Genomic DNA, 27,655 nt, shown 5'->3' with positions numbered 1-27,655 from the left:
CGGAAAGAGAATGGTCATGGATGTAAAGTGTACGGAACAGGACCAAGGACTATGCATACAAGAGGGGAAGTAATGTGCACACAACATAGGAACAAGTATAACATACAATCAATTCCAATATCCATACTCTCTCCCCGAAGCATTCTCTCGGTGGAGAATACAGAGGGTGCTTTACTATTGCCTTACCTGTGGGTATGGGATTTTAACCTGCAATCATCAGATTACAATATATACAAGGAAACGCACAACTTGCACAGAGGAAGAGTTCATTTTGGCCCATCAAGTCATATGAAGCTCAGCCAGTTGAACCAATCCAATAACCCAACGGCAACAAGAAAGAATGAGCAAATTCAAGTTTTCTGCTGTGTGTGTGTGTGTGTGTGTGTGTGTGTGTGTGTGTGTGTGTGTGTGTGTGTGTGTGTGTGTGTGTGTGTGTGTGTGTGTGTGTGTGTGTGTGTGTGTGTGTGTGTGTGTGTGTGTGTGTGTGTGTGTGTGTGTGTGTGTGTGTGTGTGTTTCAGAGTTTTAATGCCATGTAAAAATCCTTTTTGTACGCTTTAACTAAGGAACATAAAGATCGAAAATACAAGTCATAGACGAGTGAAGGAAGTATTTACTACGACAAAAGGGGTTCGACAAACCAAATCATCATGTCATCAACAACACAACACACAGAAATAGCAGATTATAATAACAAGCCAACGTCAGTCGTTTTGATCCACCCTGGTGAGGTTATGTCCAGAGCTAGCAGAACAGGCCATTCTTCATCTCTCGTGAAAACTCGACTAATCAGAAACACAGTTTCCAGCGTGCAAGATGGCCTGATTGCGGCTGACCTCAAATCAGGCAGGAACAGGGTAGTTTGGTAACTGCGTTTTGAGATCCCAGGACGAGAATAGGCACACTGGGCCCGACTGCTTGCTGCTCACACGTTTTATCGCCTCAACCAAACCGTGCCTGTAAAGCATGGTAGGCTTTTGCTACAAATAGCCAAAATGGTATTGCCATAAAATGTCCCTCGACTTTCATTCCCGGCCTCCTCTATAAAGCGCGTCAGTTTGTGAATTAAGTGCAACACCAGGCAGGCCCGAGGCCCCTGGCATGGAGTCGGCTCCAAATGGAGCAGAGCTGCATGCAAAACCACCACCGTCTGCATTTCCACATTGTACCTAGCATTACCTCTTTATGTACGTCCCTCCCAAGGAGAGATGGCAAAGCTGTTGTTTGAGGATTGGATTTTGTATATACGCAGAAGTCTCGGTTCATGGAGAAGCTAAATGACAGATACCAAAAGGTTCACAGACTGGCAGTGGATAAAAGCGGAGCAGGCGGATAAAAACACACAGCGCACATTACAAACGAGTGGTTGAGTGACGGAAAAGAAAGAGGGAGAGGAAAAATCAAAACGCAGAGGGAGGGGTCAGTGGGAGTAGAACAGATCTGGGGCTGGGGGTATGAGAGAGAGAGAGTGAGCATGTGGTGACGATGGATGGCACTCTTGAAAGATTGCAGGGAAAAGGGAGAGGCAACAGACAAAGGGAATTAATTCCACAGATGAAAGAATCAAGGGAGGAATGAAGGGAGGTGGACAACCAGCTTATAGCTTGGGAAGGAAAGCAGATTTGGAATTCTGTCAGGACACGTATGTGCTGCCCCATGGGTTGCGGGGGTAGGGGGTGGTGGTGGTGAAGGGAAGAAAAGGCAGGTGGAGAGAACAAGAAATCCGAGATTCCATTAACATGCCTACCATAGGTGAGAAGCAGACCCATTGGTACAAACTCTTATCAGGAGATGTGAATAAGACAAAAAGCCTTGGACTCGATCACCTCCAGCAAAGCAAGATGAAAAGCAGCTTCACCAGCACAGACTGGGGAACAATAACCCTTGGTGCTTTCAGTTGAAGACCTTGTAGACCATGATGAGCTCTGCTTGGCGCAGGATGGACTGCTCAGCAGAGAATACTAAAGCAGCGGCCAGCCTCCGAGGCCAATTTGGAGATATGGTCGACTCAAGACAGGTTGTGATAGATTGACAGGCCTCAGATCTCCAAGGATTGCACTTCTTCCAGGGGTTGAAGAGATTGGTTGACTGGGGCGAGGAGAAGGAGGGCAAGTGGGTTGGAGGGGGGTGCTGTACAGCTGATCCTTTGGGAGGAGAGAGAGTGAGACCTTATGATTTTCCTGCATTGAAATACATGTTCCTGGTAACATGTCCCTTGTTCCTTATATTTCCCCCAGATTTGCCGACAAAGCTGTTGTGGTTTGCCTTTCAGGAAGTTTTGTGTAGTGTTTTGCACAAGATGGAGTCATAAGCAAAATGGGTCAGAAGATTTTCCAAGGAATCGCAGAGGTCATCGCTGGAGACCACCAGTTGATGCTGGTCCTAAAACACTGCCTTACGGCACACACCAGCCTCCTGGGGGAAGATCACGAGATAGAATATCATAGTGTTGGAAGCACTTGTACTATCCACTCACTACATGAAACTTCCATCCCACTCACCTCCCACCCCCCCCTCTCACCCCCCAAAAAAACTTCAATTGTCTTGTTTGTACAAAATGGCACTGAGGCAGGTGGTCCTGCCAAGCTCACCCAGCAATCTTTCCCAAAACACATTGTTCACACTGTGCAACCTGACATGCTGGTTAAATTGTCCCATTGCTCGAGGCATCAATACTCCCAAGAACTGACACTTTGCACACAAATAAATGATGTCCAAACAAAGTAACAAAGACCAACACAGCAGGAGCAAACAATCAAATGGGGAGAGGCAGCGGCATCTTAAGCAGAGGAATGCGTTTCTCAAAAGACACTTTCACATCTTATAGAATTCGTGGAATGTAGAATTCTAGGGTCAATACCTGACCCCACAGACATCTGCTCCTTTTCCCTTCAGATCCCTTCCAGCCCGGCAAGAAAGCCACACCAAGCGATTTTGCCTAATTGTAGTCCAAATACACATCCAGGAGAAATTGCTAAATCTTATGACAACAAACAGATTCCTGTACCTGGTGTTGGCATAATGGTTCGGGTGGTGGGCTTAGGATCCTAGGATCCTGAGTTCAAATCCCCCTCGGCTGTTGAATTAATACCAGGTGGGGTTGACTCTGCCTGTCATCCTTCCGTGGTTGGCAAAATGAGTGCCAGCTTGCTGGTATACTGTGTCGGAGTGGCGACCTGTCCAGGATTGTACCCAATAGCCAAGGAGACTGCTTTGGCAGCACCAACGCTCTGCGCAGAGTATGGTCCCAAAGGATGAATGGATGGATGGAAACAGATTCCTCACAAAAGAAACTGCCATGAGGCCTGGATGATGAAATTGGTGGGGGGGGGGGGGGGAATATTTTGATCTGCTGATTTTTAATCCCTTTGATATTTATCCTTTTAAGCAAGTTATTTTCAGATTTAACACAAAAAATAACTTCAAAAAAAAAATCCACACTACAGGCCTAAACAGAAAATCTTTTATCCAATCAAACCTGCCACCCCATGAATTTCCTGCGCAGAATATGCTACGTGCCCCCCTCTGCCAAATGCCTCATACTCTGTCACCATTTCATCCATCGCATCACATTGCATCACACAAGGACGTCACAATTTGGTTCAGGTTGATTCAGTGCGGTGCCGGTGTTAACTCCACAACAGCGTCGGTGCATCCTGCAGGCCTAAGGACACCGGCACATTCATCTGCACTCGAAAGCCGACGCCTGAACTCGAATACAACTTCATCTCCCCGAACCCCATTCGACGGAAGCTTTGACGACGGTCTGACCCACCAAGCACGACGTACAATTGAGGGCGTCTCAACTGGGAATTGGAGGACGAAGCAATTTTGCACAAACTATTTCAAATCTAATGACACGGTTTTATATGCAGGAATGTTAGACGCTGTGAAACACAAGTATACACGATTGCATTCTCTCCGTACCCAATATGTTGTCCTGACATGTCAAAAAGACGATGCACAATCCTGTGTGTAATGTGTGCACAAAATATTGTTGCATGGAAGCTTGGTAATAAAGTTCAGAAAGCCATGACAGCTAGGGAAGCCCTCAAGTGCTGCTTTGATGAATTCCGGTTAATTTTAAGCTCACAATTTCATATTTCTAATATGGCGTGGTTCAATTGATAGCATGCTCGTTAAATCGGTAACCCCAAACTAAACTGTGCTTTCTCAAGGATTTCTCACTCGTACAGTGACATATACTAAGTGTACAGCTTATGAAGCCATTGTTTCAAGACTCGAGGGAAAATGTCCGCATGGACGATGCACAAAACATCTACTGGTTTCAAGCGATCGTACCGCGATGGTCCTTGACACCTTATAATAATGAGATGCAACAAACAATGAGAACGTTTTTAAAAGAGTACAGACTCCACTAACAGAAAGACCGACTTAATCATAAGAATATGTGTCAACTTCCTGGAGTCCAGATCCCAATATCTGCATCGATCCTACTCTGGCACCTGGATGGACAGCAAGCTGCTCTCAAATTAGTTTCAGCTCAGGATCCATGGTTATTCCACATACAGTGTTCCTATTTCACATCTCAACCACATAATCAAACATAAGTGAGAGTTTCAATCCAATTAGCAGAACGATTGTCATGCACTCACCGACACAGCAATCAAATCTTCCTTTCTGCTCGCCAACCGTGCACGCCCCGCCGACGAACTTGACGTCCAAGGGGAATATTCTCGTAAATTGGGCTGAAGCATTCAGCAATAACATCAGAGGCTTGAGATTCCTCTGAACTTTTTTTTTGTATCATGGACAGGAGATTTTGAACAAGTATGTACAAATCAGGTGCTTCTAAGGATCCAACAGGACTGGGCAGGGGTAGTGCGCGTGCCTATGAGCTGTCTAATCTGGGTTTGATTTATGATCCGACTATGAAGAGTCAGGTTGGTTCTTCGCAGGCAGGGTGTTGCATCACAAAGTGTGCCATCCCTCGGATGGACATTAAGCCAGATTGACTGCTGGCATTATGCGGTCGTTGTGAAAGACCCCACGGTGTCTCTTGTGAAGAGTAGACGAGTTATCGCCGGCAACCTGCCCAAATTGCACATTCCTGCCCAAATCACTTCCAACCAAAAGTCCGTCCTGGCCAGCCGGTTCGTCAAAGACTTGGTCCAAACTTTCCATTGCAAACCCCACAAGAACTTGGGAATAATTGCGTCCGTTAAAGAAGAAGGAGGAGGAGATGAAGTGGTAGTAGTAGGAGATAAAGTCACAGTAGTTGGAGATAAAGAACTTGTAGGAAATGAAGTAGTAGTAGGAGATATAGTAGTAATGCAGGAGTAGTAGTCATAGGAAATAAACCAGTAATAGGAGAGGTGTTTTCAAGACATGTTTGGCCCTAGGTAATCTGCTCATCGGCCATTTTGGTAACTATGGTCAACACGAGAATACGACATTTGACATCACAGGAACAATCACAAACAGGGATATCAAGAACAATACACATTCACAAAAATCAAGCTTGAGTTTATAAATTCAGGATGGAGCAAAAACGACAAACCAATACCATACAGGTAAACTCCATAGGTACACCAATTATACCTCCCAAGACAATTCCTGCAAATCTTACATCATTACTGTGCTTTCAAACGCACTCTATATTGTTGTAAAACGACATGGAGCGGCACACACTTGAGACATACAATGTGACATTTCCCCCCACCCAATGCACTCTTCTACCAAGCAAACAAAGAAAAAAAAATAACAACAACTACGTTAATTGCCCTGCATTTTGAAGTTTCCCCATCCAATTAGTACGTACAGATGACCCACCCCCAGCATGGCTATCAGAGCTCGTGCTGTGGACCTCAAGAAGCTTGAATGGCAGGTGGACGAAGCAGCATCTTCTTCTCATATTTGTTCCAAAGAAGAGCCTTATAGCCTTGCCTCTAAACCTTGAAACCGCACAAGCATATCATTTGATAGTTGGTCACGATTGCTTTGCCTGAGCCAGGCCGATATTGCAAGGTAACAGCAAAATTTCTTTACGAGAAGCACCGATGATTAATGGTAGCGGTTTATTTCCGAGATCACTTACTGGTACACTGCAGTCCTAGCAGGAGCAGCATCATCATGCTGCATCATGCGGGATACCATTCTTCAAGAGAAAACATTAGACCGTGTGCAATCATATCGATGTCAAAGCCCTCATCATCTCAGGAATCCTTTCCACGAGAGTATGTGTTTGAGCAGGTACCATGACTAAAAACACCCCTGTCTAATAAATACACCTTTATCAAGAAAACCATCATAAACAAATTACACACTATGGTGTGTGAGCTGTAAAACAGGCAAACGAGGGAAGAGGATCACACAACGAGAATAGAGGATACTTGATCGATATGGCCTCAAGGTCACGCACAATCGCATCCAAGCTGTCTAACCTGTGTTAGTTGGTGTGGATGTTAAAGATCCCACGGTGTCCTTCGTGAAGAGTAGGCGAGCCATCGCCGGCACCATGCTCTCACCTACAGACGGGCACTGCATCAGTGGAATAGCTGTGCTCGCAGCAAATGATGCAACCAAAGTCACGTGCTGCATTCAAAAGGAGGATGCTCACGACGTAAATGTGATGGGCCTAATGAACAATTGTTGCACCCAAGTTTCTTTCCTTCAATGATGTTTTTTTTGGACTGAACCGTGACCCGTAAGAACAGGTCTGCTTTTCACGTTGTCTGAAAATCCGTGGACACTGTCGGCGTGCAGATCTGAATGATGAAGGCGAGTCTCGTGCGATGACAGGACGCGGCCAGCAGGTCAACAACAACTGCAAAGGGATGCTGGAGCGGCTGTTAATTTATTGGTCAGGTGGAGGCAATATGAGAATTCAGCTTCCTGTGTCTCGTTCTTTATTTTTGTTCCTGTATCATTGTCCGTCAGGGCCTTTGGAAGTTTCAACACCGCAAGTCATTATCGGTGACATTGAGCTGGAAAGGCTCCTTCAATCATTGGCAGTGTTTGAGAAACCACTTGTGGAGCCATAAGGAAATGAAAGTTGAAACTCACCAAGGATATTTTATTTCTTTTCCTGAGTTTTCAAATTACAAACGCTCTCCTTTTACGTGACAAGCTGAAATATAGTGGAAAATCTGATGCGTTTATAATTCCAACGTCGGCATAAAGGTCACCTTTCTTGCGCAGTTGACACGTTTAGTGTTGTCGTACAACAAAACGCTCCTCTAATTGAAAACCGAGCGTATTGGAATAAAAAAAAGGAAGAAAAAGCATCTCACAGAATTGACACACGGCTTGAGTGGAAGCAAAATGACTTTTACGGCGATAAAAATGTAGAAACATCCCGTGCATCCCACTCCATGTTGTTCTGGATGTTTAGTCAGGGGAATTGCAACTGAAGCCTCAATCCGAACTCCTAAATACAATTAAATTACGTACTTTAAGGTAACTTTTACTAGCAGAGCCAGAATTCAAGTTTGAATCCTTGACTTGAATCCTGACCCAGTAATAAACTGTCATCCTGGCGTTTCACAAGCGGGGCGAGACACCAATGTGTGTGCCATCTCTCGGACGGACGGAAATACAGGTGTTTCATCTGCCAGCATTAGTTGGTGGATGTTAAATATCATACTTTGTTCTTCGCAAAGTAGTTAACCCGAAACGAATTCCAAATTCCTGCTGTACCTACAGGGGGCACTGCAGCAGCGGCGCAGCTATGCTCCTTGCAATGATGCGAACAGCAGTCGCAGCTGGCTGCATACAAAATTAATTAATTAATTAATTTTGACATCCCTTTTGTAATGGGTGCAATGCAACGGTAAACCAGAGACCACAATGCCGGAGCAGTGCGTCTTCGTGAGCAGGGTGGAAGAATTCCTCCGACGAGTATGCGCAAGTTACGGTTTAGCAAGGAAAAAATTCCTTCATTTATTCCTTCTTTATTTAACTTGTAGTCATTTTACTTTCGCAGTTATTTTTCTGATGCTCGGTCAGGCGAGTTCCGACAGAATCGATAGCAAGATCTTGGATCGTAATAGGCTGGCTACAATCTCATGGAGTGTTCAATCCAACTGCAATCTGCAAGCTTAAAAACAAATCCCATTGTTGTGGCAAGACGACAATTGTGTACTGTATTTGATGGGCTTGTCACTCCACCAATGATAACAGTATTAGATTGCAATCAGAGGATCTGTGGCCGACATAGCTGGTCTTGGTGATAAATATGTCGAACATTTCTCAACCATACCGTGGTATTCCATCCATTCACTGGGATCATACTCTCTGTACAGAGCGTCGGTGCTGCCGAAGCAGTCTTCTGGGCTATTGGACACAATGCTGGATGGGTCACCACTCCAACAAAGGATACTCAAATGGCTCAATCATCCCAGAAAGCTGATACTCATTTTGCCAACCTCAGAAGGATGACAGGCTGAGCCAACTCCACCGAGTAGTAATTCAATGGCCAAGCAGGGTCAGCAATGGAGACGAGACGTGGGCAACACTACCTTTTCATAGGTATCATTTTAGTGTCTATCTTAGCTTGCTTGATCTGCATCACATTTAAGTGCAATCCACCAAAAGAAACCGCTGCAAGAAGATCACCCTGTTCTTGGAGATCATTAACAATCCGTCTTGGTTTTCAATCAATATCACGACAGCACAATTGTAACTCTCATGAGAAGAGTTCGATTTTCAGAAACACAATCCTTCATTTTGTTGCTTTCACCTGGAAATAAACCCACAACCTTTGGTACACTTGAACTTGACCACTATGCTACAACCTTTGGAAAACTGGTCCAGTGTCCTCAGCAACAAGACTACACCCAGATGTTTTAAGATGCCAAGTACAGTCTGCCTGGATTTGACCAAACTTCCATGAAACATCTTTTGAAAAGAACGATGGATCGTCTTGTGATTATCGGTATCGTTTAAACTGAAGTCGGTGAACATTACTTCTGCATCTCGAATTACTTGCGTTGGAAAACACGATAAAGCTCCGTCTGTTGATAAACGATAAAGGTCTTGCCAAGGAAATTAAAGAAGACAACAACTCCCATGAAATAACAATTGAGTTTTAAAGCAAATTGAATCCTTCGATTAATGATCACAATAGAGCAGGACAGACACGGACGATGGCAGAGGGCTTTGTTTCATATTAAAAAAACCCCAAAAAACTCAGAAAGAATTGATGCCTGCACCGATGGGGTAGATCTCAACTACAAACAGCTCGGTTGTCCTGGGACTTCAGGAGGCTGTGGTGACCCAGGTGCAGATTTGAGGATGATGGCTCCATTTACAAAGGACAAATCTATTGGTAGAAGTGTCAGGATGATCACTCCTTCACAAAGGGTTCACGAGACCTTATTGAATGCAATGGATCACCAAATGTATCGAAGGCCGCTTTAGAAAACACTGTTCAACACCCGTTGTCTTGTTTATTTTTGTCATGGAAACACCGAGTAGACCTTTCCCTTCGCCTACCTAATGGCGGCATACCTCCAAGGTAACTCGAAACAGCCTGCTTGTGCCGGAATTCCAAGAGGTCGTGGTGACTTGCTCATTTACCGCAAGCTGATGAAGAAAACCAATTACCTGCGTCAACAATGACAACACCCAGCGCCGGTTTCATCAAAAGGGTCCTCGTACCTAATCGTCGTCACCGGCAAGTCGTCCTGGTGACGTATTGCTATGCAAAGCTTCAACAAGTCCACGGGCGGTTTTGACGTCACGGTAAGTGGTGATGGAGTTTCACCGAGAAAGGAACATTAACTCGAATCCACCTACTGGAACATTGCAAAACATTCGCTTTCTTCACCGTCAATAGCCTGGCTTGCCTCCATATTTGAACTACAATCGTCATCATTATTATTATTGTGAGTTACTTCAGTGAACAGGTATTATACCTTTTCAGAGGTGAATTGAATGAAAACCGCAGCCTTGGTGTTACAACACACCGGATACTACAGTTAGTGGTATAACGCCAAATGCTTCCGTCACGGAGGCCTGGTTTGCTTGAATGTCAAACCGCTTGAAGGCCTTGAAAGAGAGCCCGGCCATGTTTCCAGCTGAGTGATGCCACGAAGGATGCGAAATAACTCCTGTTTATTCTTCCTTCTCTTCTCCAATGGTCTGGTAGATTGGAACGCGCATATCGCATCCTCGAAAAAGAAAAACTCCTGCGCCACGGACACATTCTTGTCCGAGTACAATGTCTATGACAAGAAGACTTAGCGCGATTTTTTCCAGTTTTTGTCGACTGCTCTTTACCCTCACCTTCAGCAAAATGCCCGGAGACATATATTTGCAAATGGCTGATGCAACACAAGCTAAACGAAGAGAGAACATCGGACAAAAAAGCAACAAAATTAAATGAAAAGAAGAAACATACATCAGACTGCCAACAAGGTGGGTCAGATACTCTGAGCAAATAGTGGTGAATGGGAGGTTTTTAGTGGCCATTGGCCCCTGCCAGTCAGTTGGCAAGTCTCTGCCAGACGGAGTCAGCTCATTAACCCCCAGTGGTAATTGAGACCAAATCCATTCAAACCATTTCCATCATGGCCTCCACCACGAAGGACTGCAGAACAGGAGGGAATGTGAGGCCTAGATGGATGGACCTTGAGACCAGGTTCCCATCATGTGCTGCCTTTTTGACTGCTGGTTGCATCATTGGTTAGGGGCGCAGCTATGCCGCTGATGCAGTGCTCCTATTACCAGTATACTGGTGCTCATTTTGCCGACCTCAGAAGGATGACAGGTTGAGTCAACCCCCTGGTGATAATTCAGTGGTAAACGGGGCAAGAACTCAGGACCCGAGGATGTCAAGCCACCACGCTAACCGCTAAGCCAACACCAGGCTGTTTGAGACCAGGTAGGCATGCCGTTACCTGAATTTCATTTCTCCCCCTCATAGAAAGAAACGAAATGCCGAGCAAGCACGACCTGAGCTTCACCATTGACAGTGCAGGCATGACAATCCAGTTTCGATGTAAATCCATCTCGCTATTTCTGCTTTGCACAACAGTAGGCTGAGATATCAGATAATGGTAGTTTGCAATAAAATAAAAAAAAAGATAGGATATCAAAGCAAGGGCAGACAAAAATCGATGGAGGCAGACTGTTATTTTGTCTTATGACAGAAAGCAAATCCATCAGCTCGCATTTAGTGTGCAACTCATTGCAGCCAAACACAATTTGTTTACCTTTTATGTACATCACAGAGCAACCAATCACGTTCCAAGTGTGGTCTATACTCATCTTCGCACCAGCCAATCACGTTTGGTATGCATTTTGTATACTGTACATCGCAACACAAGCAATCACATTGCAGGTCCATCCATCCCACGTAGGATTTTGATGCATACAACGCAATATTGTTTGGTCGGGTTTTGTTGAGTGATCACTGATCAATACAATATTATTATGTTTAAGACATTTCTATAAATACATGATTTTTAAAAATGTATATATATATATATACATTTTTTTTGTAAACCACTTTCAGTGGTTGCTCGGAGACGCAAGTACAGCATCTAGAAAATCCGTTAAAAATGACAGTTTCAGTATTTCAACAACAGTTTGATTCAGAGGTGAGTGGGGTGGTCGTGCTTGTTGGTGGGTATGTTGTATTAAAGTTGTATCAAAGGTAAGATGTGTTTGATTTAATGTATCATCATCTCATGGAACGTGTGACGGGAGTTGTAACGATGCGATAATACATTAAATCCTCCAGCGACTCGAGTCTGATTAGTGATGTTGCATGGATGGGTTGACTGACTGCCTGGACAGCAACTAAGCTTGTGGATCTACTGATGTCGGTAATCTACTGATGTGGATGCACGACCAAGGTTGTGGACCCGCCGTTTGGAGAGGTTTTGGGCTGAAAGGATTGAAACCTTGAGGAAGAACGGTTCCCAGCTGATGATCCGTGTGGTCGGGAAACCATTCATTTGTTTTCAGGTGAAGGTTCCTGCTTTAGGTGAGGGAACTGTTTTGAGGTTAACATCATTTACAGCAATCCTTTAAATTATATCATATTTCAGGAATAACTGGTACTGTACAATTGTGTGTGTGTGTGTGTGTTGAAATGCATGTGTGTGTATCTAAGTGTGTGTCTGTGTGATTGTGTGTCATGCACGCGACTACTAACACACATGAAACGGAATCTTCCCTGTTCAGAATTATCAGGGCAATTACTGTGTTCATAAATGCCCGGCGAGCTTGTCGAGAATTTGATTCGCACTGTGCCAGTGCCTGTTGGGTTTTGCAATAAGAGTAGCACAAATTGCACCATCGTTTTCAAAGGACAAACACGAGACACGGCTTTGTCAGAGTGCTTCCAGGCAATCATCTATTAAATGTGTATTAAACTTTCCACTTAATGTCGATTTACAATAATTTTCATCGAGCCTCACCGCAAACGATACAATTTGCTCATCTACCGGATGATGCTGTAATCACAACAAACAAACAAACAAACAAACAAACAAACAAACAAACAAAAAACCAGCTGAGTATGATACATAACCTTCCTCCTTACAAAACATCTTGCAATTTCAAGCGACCGCAGTTTCTCATTTTAGCGAATTGGATGTTTATTCCATGAAGAAATCTCCCTCGGACTTCCTCAAGAAGCTGCTCGGCATGGCGTGCCGCCATCACACCAGCCAGCTGTGTTATGACCACAAAGCAACAGCCTTGGGGGCAATGATGTGCACGTTTTTTAAAAAAACCCGTATCAAGGCAAATGCAATACGTGAATCTGCTGAATATGATACGGTGCAATCATAGCTTTGGCTCCTCAGTCATACTGCAGTCGTACTACAGTCGTACATAGGTTGCTGCGGAAAGGATATTGGCAGGGTTGTGTGTGGATGGGTTTTGGTTACTGGCGTTGGTACAGCACAGGCATCCTGGGCAGAAAGGCCTCCCCCTGCCACAAAATTTGCTGTGTATCCTTGCGTATACAGCTGTTTTTAACATGATATTAACAACAAGTGCAGCAAGATAAAACAAGTGAAACTAGACGCTGCATGGTTGATTCGGACGGGTCAGTCGGAGACCGTACAGCCAACAATTTAAGTGCAAGTTCCATAAATGTCCCGACGTGTGTGTATAAGACAACAAATTCCCACATATGCTGCATTCCAAGGTTATTCAGCAAGGTCTTCCCCCCCCCCAAACAATTCCTCTGTACATACAATGTACAATGAGATATAGTGATGACGTGATGTGATGTGCCGCACAATTATTGTTTGACATGTACAAATGCAACAGAGTATCAGTTAAAACACCAGAATGGTCGTACGCCCCCTACTGGTATTTGTATTACCATAAGGCCTGTCGGATCATGGGAAAAACATGGAAGGCCTTCCAACGTGACGTGGACTCCTTAACATTCGGTCGTGAAGATCTGCCATCCCAATGCACCGTAATCGACCCCAAGGGATGGAAGTGGAGCCTCTTGATAGGTAATGAACTAGTTTACCTCGAAAGACAAACATTCCACAGTTTTGAACATGCATCTCGGGTCTCTCGGTTCAGTTCTCGCTGATCATATTCTCATGGACATACGTTTTGGAATTGAACCAAAAAAACCTTCGGGTTCAAAGCAAAATTTCTCATCCTGCTACGATAGCACAACATACTTGAGAGAATAACACAGCAGTCCACCAAGTGCAACTACAAACACAATTTCTTCGTTCATATGCAGCAAAAGGTTGCAGGGCAGCATCATTGGCTGGTGGTGCAACGGCGCCACTGATGCAGCACCCTCTGCCAGTTAGGACAAGAACTTTAGAATTTTGCCATGTTGCCAACAATACCTCACCTACTTTTTATGAAGTACATGATGGGATCTTTAACAACCACCAACAAATGCTGACAGACAGGACACCCATTGTAACAACCATCTGAGGGACGGCACACACATTGATGAATCACCTTGCCCGTGAAACACCGGGATGACGGTTTATAGATGGGTCGGGATTCGAACCCAAGCTAGACAGCTTAGATGCAAATGTACATACCTCTAGGCCATCCTGTTAGCCCTTACGAACAAAACTCACAACCAGTTTGTAGTACTACTTAGTGCTGCCTCTTCTTCTTTTTCTTCTTCTTCTTCTTCGCTAACCACCACAATACATCCCACCTTCTTGTTGAGCCACGCGAAAAACAAAACAGAAAAGTTCAACAGATTTCCCTCCCCCCTCAAGACACCCTATGTCCAAAGAAAACCACAACATATGAAAACAACAGCTCAAAACCACAACATAAGGAATACATAAACTTGGACTCCAAGACAAGAGAAGAAAAACAAATTATACTCTCTTTCCAGTTCCATGAAGTGGTCGAGAAACTTTTGTATTGCATGCAGGGCAAGTTTTTCTTTTTCTACCATGAGAAGATGTACTGATGGTGACGTTATAATTTATCGGTTGCCAACCTTCCATGCAAACCAAACCGCCGCAGGTTCGGTGTGCCATGCATGCTGGTAAAGTTACAACCACGTCATTTCACGGCCTTCGCCCCAACGATATCACAAACCTGGAAGTCATATCAGGCCTCTGCAGGCGTACGTGGGCCGAAGCCTCGCGAACCAAGCACAGCAATATTGCAAACCTCGTCTGCCCTGTTTAGCACTCCTCAACACCCATTTCCTTCCTGCCCAGCCTTCCCTGTGTCCTTTCCGCAACAACAACAACAACAAAAAACACCACAGGCATTTCCCCCCCTTAAAACAAGGCAGAGCAAAGCACACGTTTCCAGTTCTCCTTTCTCACATTGGCGGGTGGCTCAATATCACACTCCAATTTCCCCTTTTGGATGTGAACTCCAACCACCTACGCACAGCTAAACTGGGATATAATTCCCATTACAGCAGGGCCCATTCACAGCTGAGTGAAGGTGTCATCGCCGATGCATAAACTTAGATTTGAAGACTCATGATGCAAATTATGTGAGGAGTGCAAAGCCTCACTTGCACTCTCGTCGATGACCCAAGCTCTGTGCTTTCATTTTGAGGCCCACCCCTTTGCTTCAGTCGCAGCATTCCTCCCTGCTAAAGTACTCCAACCGAAGCACAGTTACTCAAGTTACCCGGTAATGGATCTACCCACCGAAGGCACAAGCTCTCATTGCGAACCTCTCCGCAAGCACCGGCAGCCTCCTTCCTCCTCTGACTAAGCCAGCCCCACTTGGCGTGATGAATGAAACGGCCCACGGCAATTGTCCCCCGGGCCACGTCGAAGGGCCGGCTGCAGCCCATTCAGCATGGCACGCAGTGTCGGGGAGTGAAAGGAACGAGCAAGGCCACCGGGTGATCCCCACATGTGCTGTGCACATGCCTCGTGGCTCGGCTTGAGGAAGAAGGCGGATGAGTAGGAGGACAACAGAAGGATCGAGACCCTCGCCACCGATGCCTTAAATATTTGGACAACCGCTTTTCATTGCTTATTTGAGGAACACTCGGCCTGTAATCTGCTCGTTAAGCCCTTCCTGATCGTTAAACACCTGCTTGTGCACTTATTGCCAATGAAACATAAAGAGGCAAATTCTGCAGCTGCAAGATTATCTCGGCAGCAACAAAGGCCGAGTCCGCACATCTTTTCCACGATGTTGGACCTGCGATGTGGAGTAAATTAAAAGCAATCATGCACAATAGGACTCAAGAGCACAAAACAAATGCTGCAAGTGCAACTACGGAACATCCTTTCTTCTTTCCTTTCCTTTTTAAAGTGAGGGCTGCTTTGTGCACAAGAGACGGCTAATGCCGAGCAACGCCGATGATCAAAGGCCAAATCATATCTGACAGGGGCCCTTTTTAAAGTGACACTTTCAAATGATTGGGCTTCTCCACTGCAATCCACTGCCTGCAATGTCAACACGTTATCGGCGAGCTTAAGGAAGAAAAAAAAAAGTTGACATTTGACAGCAGTTTCAACAGCCGAGCACAAAATCAAGGCCTGATTGAGAACTGCCCTGTGGCTGCCTCAAACAAGGGGCTCCATCAAAGACAAGGGGCCTGGAAGAGAACGGAACGATATGACAAGCCACCGTGCTCCGATGACATTATTGCCACTTGCCATCCGTCAGGCACAACTGTGTACTCGTAAATACTTTTGCCGACCCAGCTTGGTAAGTGGTAACAAACTCTGAAGACACCATTTCAACTGCTCATCTGGTGCAATTAAGTCAACGATATACTCAAAGGGATAACAAAGATAGAACCTCCTTTTTATCCTCATCAAAAGCTGCTGGTGCCTGATCCGCCGATATAGTCTTTTCAATGCACGATGTGAGCTCGGTGGATTTTTACGTCAGGAATTAAACATTGGCGATTTTTATGGATTTCATACACATAAAGAAAGGATCACAGTTTTGTCGGAATTCTAGCAAGCAAACTTGGTTTCCCACAACTCGAATGGGTCCCAACCGTTATTTCCCCAGCGCTCCATACCTTGCGTGCCAGATACATGTCGCTGTGAAGCTGCACAACGTTTCCCCGAGCCACAGTCAAAACCATCGTATCGGGCGCCAGCAGGGTGAGATGCAGAGCCACCCTCGCAGTGTGCCGCGGAAGTGGTACCCCGGCTCCGCTCAATGGGCTCGGCAGAGGTGTACGGTAAATAGTATTAAAGCGGTAACAGCAGTGGGCACAGCATGCATGCGTGGAGGCACACCGGCACTGGCTCTGAGAAGCAGTGCCACGCCTCACTCACGGCCAGGCTAAATTTGTGAGGTCAGCTCTGGGGGTGGAGGCACCGGGAAGGCAGCCCAAAAGGGTGGCTCGGGCTAGTAGGAGGGGGCAAAGATGTGGGCGGTGGCCAGAGGAGTGGGAATTGCTCAAATCCCGCCTTCAGTGGGCAGTCGTTGTGCTTGCTGTGATGGGGCACAAAAAGGGCTCTGCGAGAGCTGATGACAAAATGAAAGTCGACGGTCTACAGAAGTGAAGTAGAATGGTGGGGGCGAGGAGGAGGAGGGGGGTGTTCAGATACGGCTGGTTGTGTGAAGGATGAAACGTGGGGAGGATGGGTTAAACGGTGGTACAAGAGGCTGTTGGGTGGAGCTGTGCAATGAGTTGTAAGAGCAAAATGAGATGGCAAATACACAGCCTCGGGCGTGAAACAGCCCGCTCATTTGATCAGACAGCAGCCTGCTGGTTCTTTCTCCCACACTCCATGTGGTGTTTGATAAATTGACAAAAAGCCATAGAAGCAGGAACCCCCTTCTGAGGGTGAAAATGGCAAGCCGGGTGTGGTAGAAATATCTCGTCGCATTGTCTGTAAATCCCACATCGCCCTCCTTGCCACCTCCTTAAAGAACCCGCAGTGGGAGGAACCTATCGGGACACTGTTGCAGAGATGACGACGCAAAAGAACAGCCGAAATTTCCATTAGCTTGCCGCTTGGGACGGCACGGGATACATGCTACAACTGCAGTCTTCTGACTAGTCCAAAGAATTGCACAATCCATTATGCAGCATTATTCCGACTACAAGTGGCCTTCAACCGACATATTTTGAGCAAGGTTTATTATTTTGAACTTCGATTTCAGCTGGAGGAGATATTTCTGGCTCAGAAGAGCTGGAACAATCCCCAAGGATTTCCTCAAGATTGTGTAATACAGCTCCGATTTTAGTTCATTTCAGGCGTTTCCATGGTTACTCTCAACAAATAAAACAATGGACTATCACTGCCAGGAGCAGTTTCACTGGAAAAGAATGCACTTACAGGAAAATAATGCATCGTTTTTCCAACAAAAAAGGCTGAGAACATTAGGTCACATGGTTGCTCAAGGTGTGATCTTTATCAGATGTCATAGATGAAGGAAAGTATAACGTATGGGCGGGCACAACGCGTATGCTAACAACTTTTGCTAGTTGGAAATCATTTGCAGCAGAAAAGCAGAAGTACTGTAATAGGAATTGTAATTTCTCTCCCTTTATGGTGCTCCACCCGAACAGAGATTTGGTGCCCCCGAAGCAGCCAAACAGCGAGGATAACACTAGGTGGTTTACCTTTTCTTTTCCAGTGGCAAACAGGACAGGAACTTATATATTTGTTCATGGAACCGGTGATAACCCACCTACTCTTCGTGAAGGACAACGGGAGATCTTCCACGTCCACAAACTCATCGTAGCTGACTGGACACCCGGCTTTATGTCCATGTATAAGGGGCTGTGCGCCTTAAGATGCAACGTCCTGCCTGCGAAGCACCGATGTGACAGTTTATAGTTGGGTCAGGAATCGAACCCAGACTATAGACACCTTAAAGGTAAGTACACTACTTCTGTACTGTCCTGTCGAAGCAACAAGCAATCAACTTTATTAGGTATACTGGGAACAGAGAATTATTTTTGGTAAAGTTGCTTACATTGCTTATTTGAGAAGGTTTATTATTATTATTTTGTTGTTGACAGTGCTCTGAGGCTCATGGAGGAACTTATACATGTGCATAAGATATAGGACAAGGATATTAGGTGATATCAGTGCACTTTCACATACGGCTGGCAAGATGGCCTCGAGGTGCGTACACTCGTCTGTGAGCTGCGTAGCCTGGGTTTGAATCCTTACCCAGCTATAAACCGTCATCCTCGTGTCGTACAGCCGAGGTAATTAATCAATTTGTGTGCCGCTCCTCGGATGGGCTTTAAACGGACGTCCCGCCTGTTGCCATTCGTTGGTGGATGTTGAAGATCCAACGCTGTCCTTCGTGAAAAATAGGCGAGTCATCGCCGGCACCTTGGACAAATTCCAAATTCCTGCCCGAATGTCAGTCGAACGTCAGGCCGAGCCAGGCCATTCCTGCAAGACTTGGGGGCCAAGCCCCCTCCTGGCCAACCCCACAAGAACGTGGGAATAATAGTGGCCGTTGAAGAAGTCGTTCACCTTCACGTGAATTACAAAGACATTAGTGGACAATAGACAGATCAACACACAATATGGGGGTTTGAACCTGGGATCCCAGCATCATGAGATAAGCGTTCACATGGGAAAGCCAAATAGGCCGCCCCACACCACTCACCCATTTGGTATTCCCAATCTGAGCACAGTCAATACTCAGAATAATAGATAGCTGAAGCATAAATGACACATTCGGTATGCAAAACAGGTTGAACTGCATGCGTGCTTGATTGATTATGTGTGCAAATGTAAAGTGTATCATAAAGAGCAAAACAAAAACAAAAACAAAAAAAACACTGTATGCAATTTTCTTTTCACTCCAAGAATCTGCCGAGCCAGCTTTATTGACCCAACTGCAAAACCCAGGAGAGCTTTGTCTGCCATGGACGGGCGTAATTAGACAAAACACCACGGGGGAAAGAATTCCAAAAGTTCTCGCAGCACGGCACACGGCATGGAAGGACCCGCTTTATGAAAGGCTCGCAGGAGCACAACACCAGAAGAAGGGTAGTGAGGCAACGTAATTGAAGCTGCAGTCTGAGCAACGGAAACAAAGGAGAGGGATGAGTGGAAAGGGCTGATGATCCATATTAGTACGCTGTTATTTGAAAGGATTGTGCAAACTAGACAAGACCTGATTCCTTCTGAGAACGCAGATGTTGATGGACAAGCCCACGCCTGCATCGAGATGTTTTGTGAAATGATTAAAACGAGGGAATAAAAACACAAACGTGTAAATAAAATGTTGATGGTTTTGAATACCTACGCCGCCATCTTGTAACCCATCTCCCATCGGATTTGGAATGCTTGAGAATCTATATCGTGCGATGCTATCAGCAACTGCGTGTTGGCTGACGGGTTCCAGGACTCCAACGGCAGTCATGACTCTTCAAGCTTCAATGATTGAACCTCGGAGTATTTTTACACTTAAGCAAGATAATAAGAATGGTAATGATTAAAAGTGAAAAAAAAAAATGCAAAACGGAGGAAGAATAAGAATAACTAGAGAGTTCATAGAACACGTTACTTACCTTGTGGATTCTTTATAATTAAGAAAAGGACATGAGCGGGGTCTGCGAGCAGCAAATTTGATTGGTCGAGATGATGAAAAATGCCATAATATTTCATCCAAGTAGCATCTACTGCCAAACTAAATGTTTTTGAAAGTGCTAGGGAGGTGATTTGTGTTCTACAGTGCTCAAGTATCCTCACTATAATTCATGGTCCAGTGTTTGTTTGTCGCGCTACTCCTCCGACAGTTGTGGGCTGATTACATCCAGACTTGCAACATAGGATCAGCATGACCCCAATTAGTGTATAGGGGCGTTTTTTTTATCTTTGCCAGTGGTCTTAGGGGGTGGGGAGTGGGGACGACGCAAATTCTCGATGTAAATGTGTATTGTGTCGGGCCATTGCAGGTGGGGGAGGGTATTACAAGTCTTTACAACCATTTACAGTCGAGTATTCCTCTCCCCACGTTTTACAGTGCAGTGAAGTGTTTTGAATTCTAGGCAGTAGGTATGTTTTTTTGCTACTTGCACATAACCCGGGTTATTATTATTATTATTATTTTCAGGAGCGATTGAGGCAGCTGTCAGTTGCCTATACACCACCTAAATAAAGGAATGTGTCAGAAGAATGCGTTTCATGCTTGAAACAAGATCACCCAGAGTGCGGATACTCTGCGAGTATAATGCAATTGAAATAAAATAAAGATTTTATAGTTTGTAGAATTTTATTTTCGAAGTTTACCGCTGCTGATGCAGCGTCTTTTTCACCGCCTTATTGAACACGTTCCATTAATTAGTCGCGTCTGTTGTTTGTGTCCTTTATAATGTCCGTAAAAGCAGTAAGTTGCCTGTTTGGGATGAGTTTAATTTTGTTTGACTGCCAGACAGGCAGACAGAGTAAAAAAACAAAAAAAACATGTGTGTCCGAAGACGGCGGTGCAGTTTCGCATTTCCTTCTCATGATGCTAGGCAGCCAGATCTCTCCCTTGTGTCAATTCGGCGTCTGCACTATAAATATTTTTTTTGATGGAGGGACAGATAGACATACCAAATATTGAAGCGGATACACCGCTTTATAATATCTCACTCCTCTCCGCGCATGCACATTCGGGATGAAATCAGAGCCAAAGTACTGTAAATGTCAGGTTTGTTTTCTGATTCATTTTCTGAGTCTTGTTCAAAATATAACATTCAAATGAAATCAAGTTGTTCCTTGATCATAAACCGATATTTGTGGACAGACAGACAGACAGATAGACAGAGTGGACCAATTGCCCAACTGCGCTTTTTGCTTCGTGTGTATGAGGAAATAATAAACAGAAAAAAAATAATAGCACACCAGCCTGTAATGCTTGGTCCCCCAATAATTTATAATCGAGGGCCCTCACCCGATCGAAGGCTTTCTCTCGCCCAGGTGCCAGGACTCCAACTGCACTCGTGGTGCACACTACTCTTCAAGCCTCAATGAGTGAACTGTGCAGTATTTTTACATTTCAAGCAAAATAATAATAATATTAATATTGTAATAACAACAACAAAATAGCAACAAGAACAACAAGAGTAATAATAATAATAATAATAACAATAATAATAATAATGCAAATAATAAAAAGCCGAGACAGACAAAACGTTTTGCTCTCAACATGGAGAAAATTATTTTCTCTTTTGAATTATCTTAATGCAATTAATTGTGAGACAAATTGCCAGCCGACAAACCTCCTGAAGATATTTATGGTCATTGCCTGCAATTATTTTCCATCAGAGCTGTCAAAGCAGAGACAGTGCGGTATTTGACTCGGGTTTCCTTCCGACACACTTGGCCTATGACTCGAAACGTGACACACGATGTCAAATATTTGGCAGTTTCTCTGTGTAACTAAGAGCGCAACTCTGCCTCTCATAGAGAACACCAGGTAGGCACCTCAAAAACGGTCTTAAATGAACCGAGAGTGTTAAAGAAATGCCAATTAGTCTAAATTTCTTTTGGTATTTTTTTACGGTTGAAATAAGGTGATTATGTAAATTATGGGACGAAGAGGAAATGTGCAGATCAGATGACAAATGGGGTATGAAAGAGTTAAAAAAAAAGAAAAAGGAAAATATACAAATGTATCCTTCCTGATAGTTTGCTTCTGGATCCATCTTGTTCAACCCATGCGTCCTCCCCTACCCCTCATTCTTCCCCACATCCCTTATTTGTGCAAGTCTCCCTCTTTTTGTCCCTCAACCCTACTGTTGGTGTGTTTATATCCCATATTTCTCCTGTTCCTTTTGTTCTGTTGCATCCTGATTCATTCTTTGTTTTAAGTCTTCCACGAGCCTTGACTTTGTTTCCAAAATAAATAAATAAATAAATACAGGTCGGTGGTCTCTCTGATTTCTATCATTGATTCTTTAATATTGCTCCCTCTGTTCTCTGTCCTCCAACCTTCCCCTGCAACACGGAGGTGCACTCATACTCCGAGATTTAGGAAATTTAACCTCCTGGTTAAACTTCCAAAATCCCGGTTGACTGCACACCTCAGCTATTTTAGTCCTCACCTCTTCCATATACAGAACCAACTTCCAGAGGCTGTTATGCCTCATTCTTCCCTCCAGTACTTCAAGCAGGCAGTGCACCAGCATCTCTTGTCATCCTCCATCCTGACCCCTGATCTTTATTACCCCCATTAACTCTTCCGAAGCCACCCCATTAACTCTTATTACTTGCTGATTTCAGTTCTCTCTCTCTCTCTCTCTCTCTCTCTCTCTCTCTCTCTCTCTCTCTCTCTCTCTCTCTCTCTCTCTCTCTCTCTCTCTCTCTCTCTCTCTCTCTCTCTCTCTCTCTCTCTCTCTCTCTCTCTCTCTCTCTCTCTCTCTCTCTCTCTCTCTCTCTCTCTCTCTCTCTCTCTCTCTCTCTCTCTCTCTCTCTCTCTCTCTCTCTCTCTCTCTCTCTCTCTCTCTCTCTCTCTCTCTCTCTCTCTCTCTCTCTCTCTCTCTCTCTCTCTCTCTCTCTCTCTCTCTCTCTCTCTCTCTCTTATCCCTCTGTTTGTTTATATCACAATTAAAAAGAGAAAAATCCAATATTATTTCATAATTACTTAATTAATCATTATTTTCATTATTTATGATTATTTTATTATATTATTTATTTCAAATCCTAAATCTCGGCTCAGGAAGAGCAAAGTGAAGGATAATAGAAGAATATTATACGAGTTTGATCCTCGTACAGACAACTTGGGTGGTGGGTAATCGACCGGTCACAGATCCAACAAGTAGGTACACGCAGGAGAAGCAGGTGGATGGACAAATGGGAAAAGAGAGCAAATGGAAGATCATAACCTGATGGTGAAAGGAGAGCATGTGGGGAGGGCTGATGAGGGTAGGAAAGATCAAGGGTATTGGTGGAGGCTGCCCTGAGATAGCAGTGAGCGACTGACTTGGATCCCCACATGGAACGGTGGGATTAGTACTGACTCGGGGATGTGGATCCAAGGTCAGAACAGAGGAACGAAGGAGTGGAGGTGAACAGCGAATCTGGATTTCATAAAGTCAGCGAGGATGTGGTTATACATGCATCCTTGAGTGAGGTACGGGGGGTGAGAGGGGAGGGGGAGGATGGGAGCGGCTGCAAGAGCAGGAAGAGCATGACAGGAAGAAGAAGGAAGGAGGAAGAGCACAGCAGAGGTTATCAACCTGTCTGTGATGGAGGACAAAAAAAAGGGAGAAACCAGCCAACTAATGGAAGTCTGAAACATCAGATGCATACATTAGGAAGAGCAAGCCAATGCATCTCACGTTTGGAAGAGTATTTCTGCATCCTGTAAAGCTCCACAGAAGAGAACACCCTTTTAGCTTGCAGGCCATTTCCTGGCTCGTAAAGTCAGACATAAGGACGAGTGTGATCATAATCACACAACCCTGTTTTTAATATCAGTGTTAGAGATGGGTGTTGCAGGGAAAGGGAATCGAGCGAGGACACTAAATATGCAAGAGCTCGCCAGTTTGCGGCACTTACCAAATAAAATCCTGGAGAAGCGGACAAATTTTGCATCTCGATCACGCGTAAACTTCTCAAAAGGCGAGTGAGTTACGAGGCAATCTACGAGTAAGTTGCATTGACCACATCTCGATTACGCACAGGATTTTATGTGAGCAATTTTACATTATTGCCAAAGTTATACATGATTCTTCAGCAATGTAAACAAGCCCAGCAAGCGTGTTTCCGATTTCCGCAGACATGTTTTATTACCCCACAATAATTTAAAGGCAACCATCGGCAACAACGTAATACGCTCTTCCATCATACGTCAATGAGACTGTCGGTGTAAATGTCAGGCACGTGTCGTCAGTTACAGATGGAAAAATGCGGCATCTCCGAAGCAAACATGAGCGTGTTGACAATGAGCTGCTCGAAAGAAGGTCACGTGACATAGAGCAGCACATCTGGATAGAAAGGGTTGGCCATTGTGCCCGGGTACCCCGACAATGTTTTCAAAAACTTCTGTCCTCACCCACCCTTAAGGGATACTCCATCAGCAGCACGGCTGTGTACTGAGAGGTGATTGAACCGGCAGCACCGACAACCTCTAATGGAGAGCATGCAAACTCAGCATTGAGCATCAGTCTTGCACATGGGTTGGTCATTTCTGAGAAATACTCTCGCTCTTCCTCGAGATCCCTTTATATGGGGTGAGGCCGTCTGGTACCGAGTTGCTGCTCTGCTCTGTCCATAACACTCTTCCACTGCCCTCTATCACCAGCCAGCTATCCCTCACCACTCTCCATCCACCTCCCCCTTTCTGACATCCATATTTATATAATACACCTACTTATATAACAGAAGATTTGAAATAATCAAAATAGTACGATAAAGTTGAACAAACATACGTTAGCCCAAAGTACACGGTCGTGCAAAGTTTCATTGTCAAAGTGAAACACATATACACCTTGGCCCAAGGGACCAATGGTGCATCATGGCCTCACAAAAGCTCAATTCCTGTCTCACTGTTGAGAAACACCATTTTAAACAAAAACGGTTCAAAAAACAAACCCATCAGAACTGTGTGACACACCTATTAAAACATCAAAACTGTCTGGTCCGAAAGCCAAAATGCACGGTCTTACGCGTTCACGTGCTGTTTCTGTCTTCGGGCTTTTGCAATCAGCGACAAGATAACCAGCTTACACAATGTGAGAGCTTACAAGGCAACCTGTTCAATTTTCCCCAAATAACTACCAGGAAGAAAAGTGAGGGAGGGCACCTCGTTTGGATAATCCGACAAGATTCACCATATTGTTTTGTCCCTCTCCTGCCAAAGCACGAGCAAAGCAATTCCATGATAGGAGGCACTAACAGTGAAACGCAACTGGTTCCGGAGACCAAACAGGGTTGTAACCTTGTGACCCCGAGGTACACAAAAAAATGTGCACCCAACGAAACACGAACCATTTAGAAATGCATCTTAAAAAGCTTCAATTGGACAGACACGATTATTTATAGCAATCTTATCGCACCCTCTTCTTTTGAGACCACAACAAAGGCAATCGTATGCCGTGGACCCAGATCCGGCGCCGCCATTATCGGTCTGATGGCAGTCATCCAAGTTCAGGCTTCGTGACTGTTTTCAACAACCACAGCTGCATTGACCGGATGGAAGGCAATGGAGAGGAAAGCAATGGCAACTTTAACCGCAAAACACTCCGAAAAACCCTGGACATCTTCGGGTCAGATTTAATTGTCCCATTTTTAACAGTTGTGGCATCATTTTTCATCTTGCTCGAAATGGCAGCCTGCCTGAGAAACCGCATAATACGAATGCTCGTACCTAAGTTCGAAGGGTTCTGTGGCTCATTTGCAATGTAATAATAATAACATCAGGGAACAAGCAAATTATCTGGTTTGAGAACAGTGGTATCGGAGTAGGAAAAGGGGGAAAGGGACAATGAGCGTTTTGGGGTAGTGCAAAAGGAGTGAGGGCTAGAGTTAACATCATTCGTGGGTACACAACATCTGGTTGCTGTTTGCCTCCCGCCTTGGGGGTGTGGTTCTTCTACCGAAGCAGTACATTGAAATTTGGCCAGGGTAGCACAGGTGATATAATCTTTGAAACACAAAGGTACTGTGGAACCTTTAAAGTACACGAGCCAAGAACTAGGAGATTGGACAGCCAGCTAAAAGTCCCCACTGATACAGCACACTACCTGTGAACATCAGGTTTACAGCCAGTTTATGGTTGCACCAGGTAAGTTATGCTACCTCCTAGCCATTCTATCAAGGAGGCGAACATGGGCCTATACCGTGCAAAGAAAAAAAAACTAGAACAGCACTCAGTGGAGTGCACACCTATACCAGGCTGAAGAGTTTACATTTTGTACCCCACTGATTGGCTGGATCTGCATCTGGACCTGAAGCAAAATCTAATCAAATTGTTGTTGTCACCTACCCAACTCATCAACCTATTTTCATCATTAATCCATCCACAACTTGTTGAAGTATCATGCAATATTTCGGTTTTATGCCTATCTCTCAATGGTGAAGAATCACTTTAAAAGTTTTTTTTTTTTAAATTCTCGTATCTGGATCTGGATCTTCACTAAAAATCTAATCAATCCATCCTTGTCACACACCCAACCTGTCAAGTTTCAGCCGAATCTGTCCATAACTTTTTGAGACATCTTGCTCCAGAAAGACCAAGAGATACAAAGGGGTGAAAAGTTAACCTCCGTCCATCTTTGGCGGCAGAGGTAATAAGAAGCACAAAAAAGAAAAACCTTCAAAAATGGCTCAAAAGAAACAAACTTGCCCATTGAGGTAGACGTGAGAGGACATAAAAATAAATAAATAATTAAGAAGCTTGCGGTGTAATGGTTCGAGTCTCTGCTGCGAGTGTGGGAGGTCGGTGGTTTAAACCCAAGGCCGAGTCACACGAAATACTTTTAAAATGGTATGTGCTGCTTCCTTGCTTGACACTCAGCATTTTAAAAGGATAGAGCACAGACAAACGCATAGGTTGGCATGCATTGCATGTAGTCTCGATGAGCCTAATGGCCTCGTCCTACATCATTGAAGTTCCTTGTAAGACAACTCATAAGAAAACTTAAAATAGTATCGATGATCACGTTTCTTTTTTAATGACTCCTCAAAAATTTCATCACATTTCTCACATTGAGAAACAAAAGGAAAGACAAAAAGAGGAAGTCTAAATATCCTGGCTTAAAATAGCTCAGAAATCTGCAGCTGTGCATCCGCCGTCAAAATATTTCACCCTCTTACGCTTGCTTGTGCACACAACTCAAACGCCATGGTCTGAGCGTGGAAGCGAGTGCTTCTGGGGGGGGGGGGGGGGGGAAATAACAAAATACTTGTGGGTCAAACAGAACTCTCATGCACAATGGAAAGAAACGACATTTTTGTGTTTCCTTTGCCGAAGTCGGAAGTCCAAGCAACAGTCGGCTGATGTCATAGACTAAGAACGATAGGATAGGCAACAGAAACTCAAAAATATAGGTGCAAGAATAACAGTAGGAGTAGAAGTAGTAATAACCATGATCAGATTTGCCATATTTTGCTTGCGTGGACTCAAACCCTCATTCTTACTTGTCAACCCCAACATCCCACCTCTAATTGCCCATAATACAATCGTGATTTTGATGGATGATGTCAAGTATGCTTCCACACAGCATTACATTCGCTGTAATACGAGCCAGCAAAGGATTATTAGTAATGTGACAAATTTACAGAGGTGTTATTAATCTCCGAATCTCTTTCTCAGCACAATGCACCAACG

General features: G+C 44.6%; 1 protein-coding gene across 4 annotated transcripts in view; it reads right to left on the bottom strand.

Annotated features, from left to right (window-relative positions):
• Positions 1 to 27,655, bottom strand: part of LOC147027969 (RNA-binding motif, single-stranded-interacting protein 3-like) — an 870,038-nt gene that overhangs the window by 237,451 nt on the left and 604,932 nt on the right. The window contains exon 1 of one of the 4 annotated variants that reach the window (XM_085877870.1): positions 16,431 to 16,688. The exons of the other annotated variants lie outside the window; for them this stretch is intronic. Coding sequence (XP_085733996.1) covers positions 16,431 to 16,496 — 66 coding nt within the window. The 5' untranslated portion in view covers positions 16,497 to 16,688. Of the gene's footprint in view, positions 1 to 16,430; positions 16,689 to 27,655 lie in introns of those variants that run through there. 4 annotated transcript variants of the gene reach the window in all.

Source organism: Eptatretus burgeri, chromosome 4, assembly GCF_056783735.1.
Source record: "Eptatretus burgeri isolate ZD-2024b chromosome 4, Ebu_testis_v1, whole genome shotgun sequence".
In the NCBI taxonomy this organism is placed as follows: domain Eukaryota; kingdom Metazoa; phylum Chordata; class Myxini; order Myxiniformes; family Myxinidae; genus Eptatretus; species Eptatretus burgeri.
Note: the sequence above shows the minus strand (reverse complement) of the source record. Positions and strands in the feature narration are given on the sequence as shown.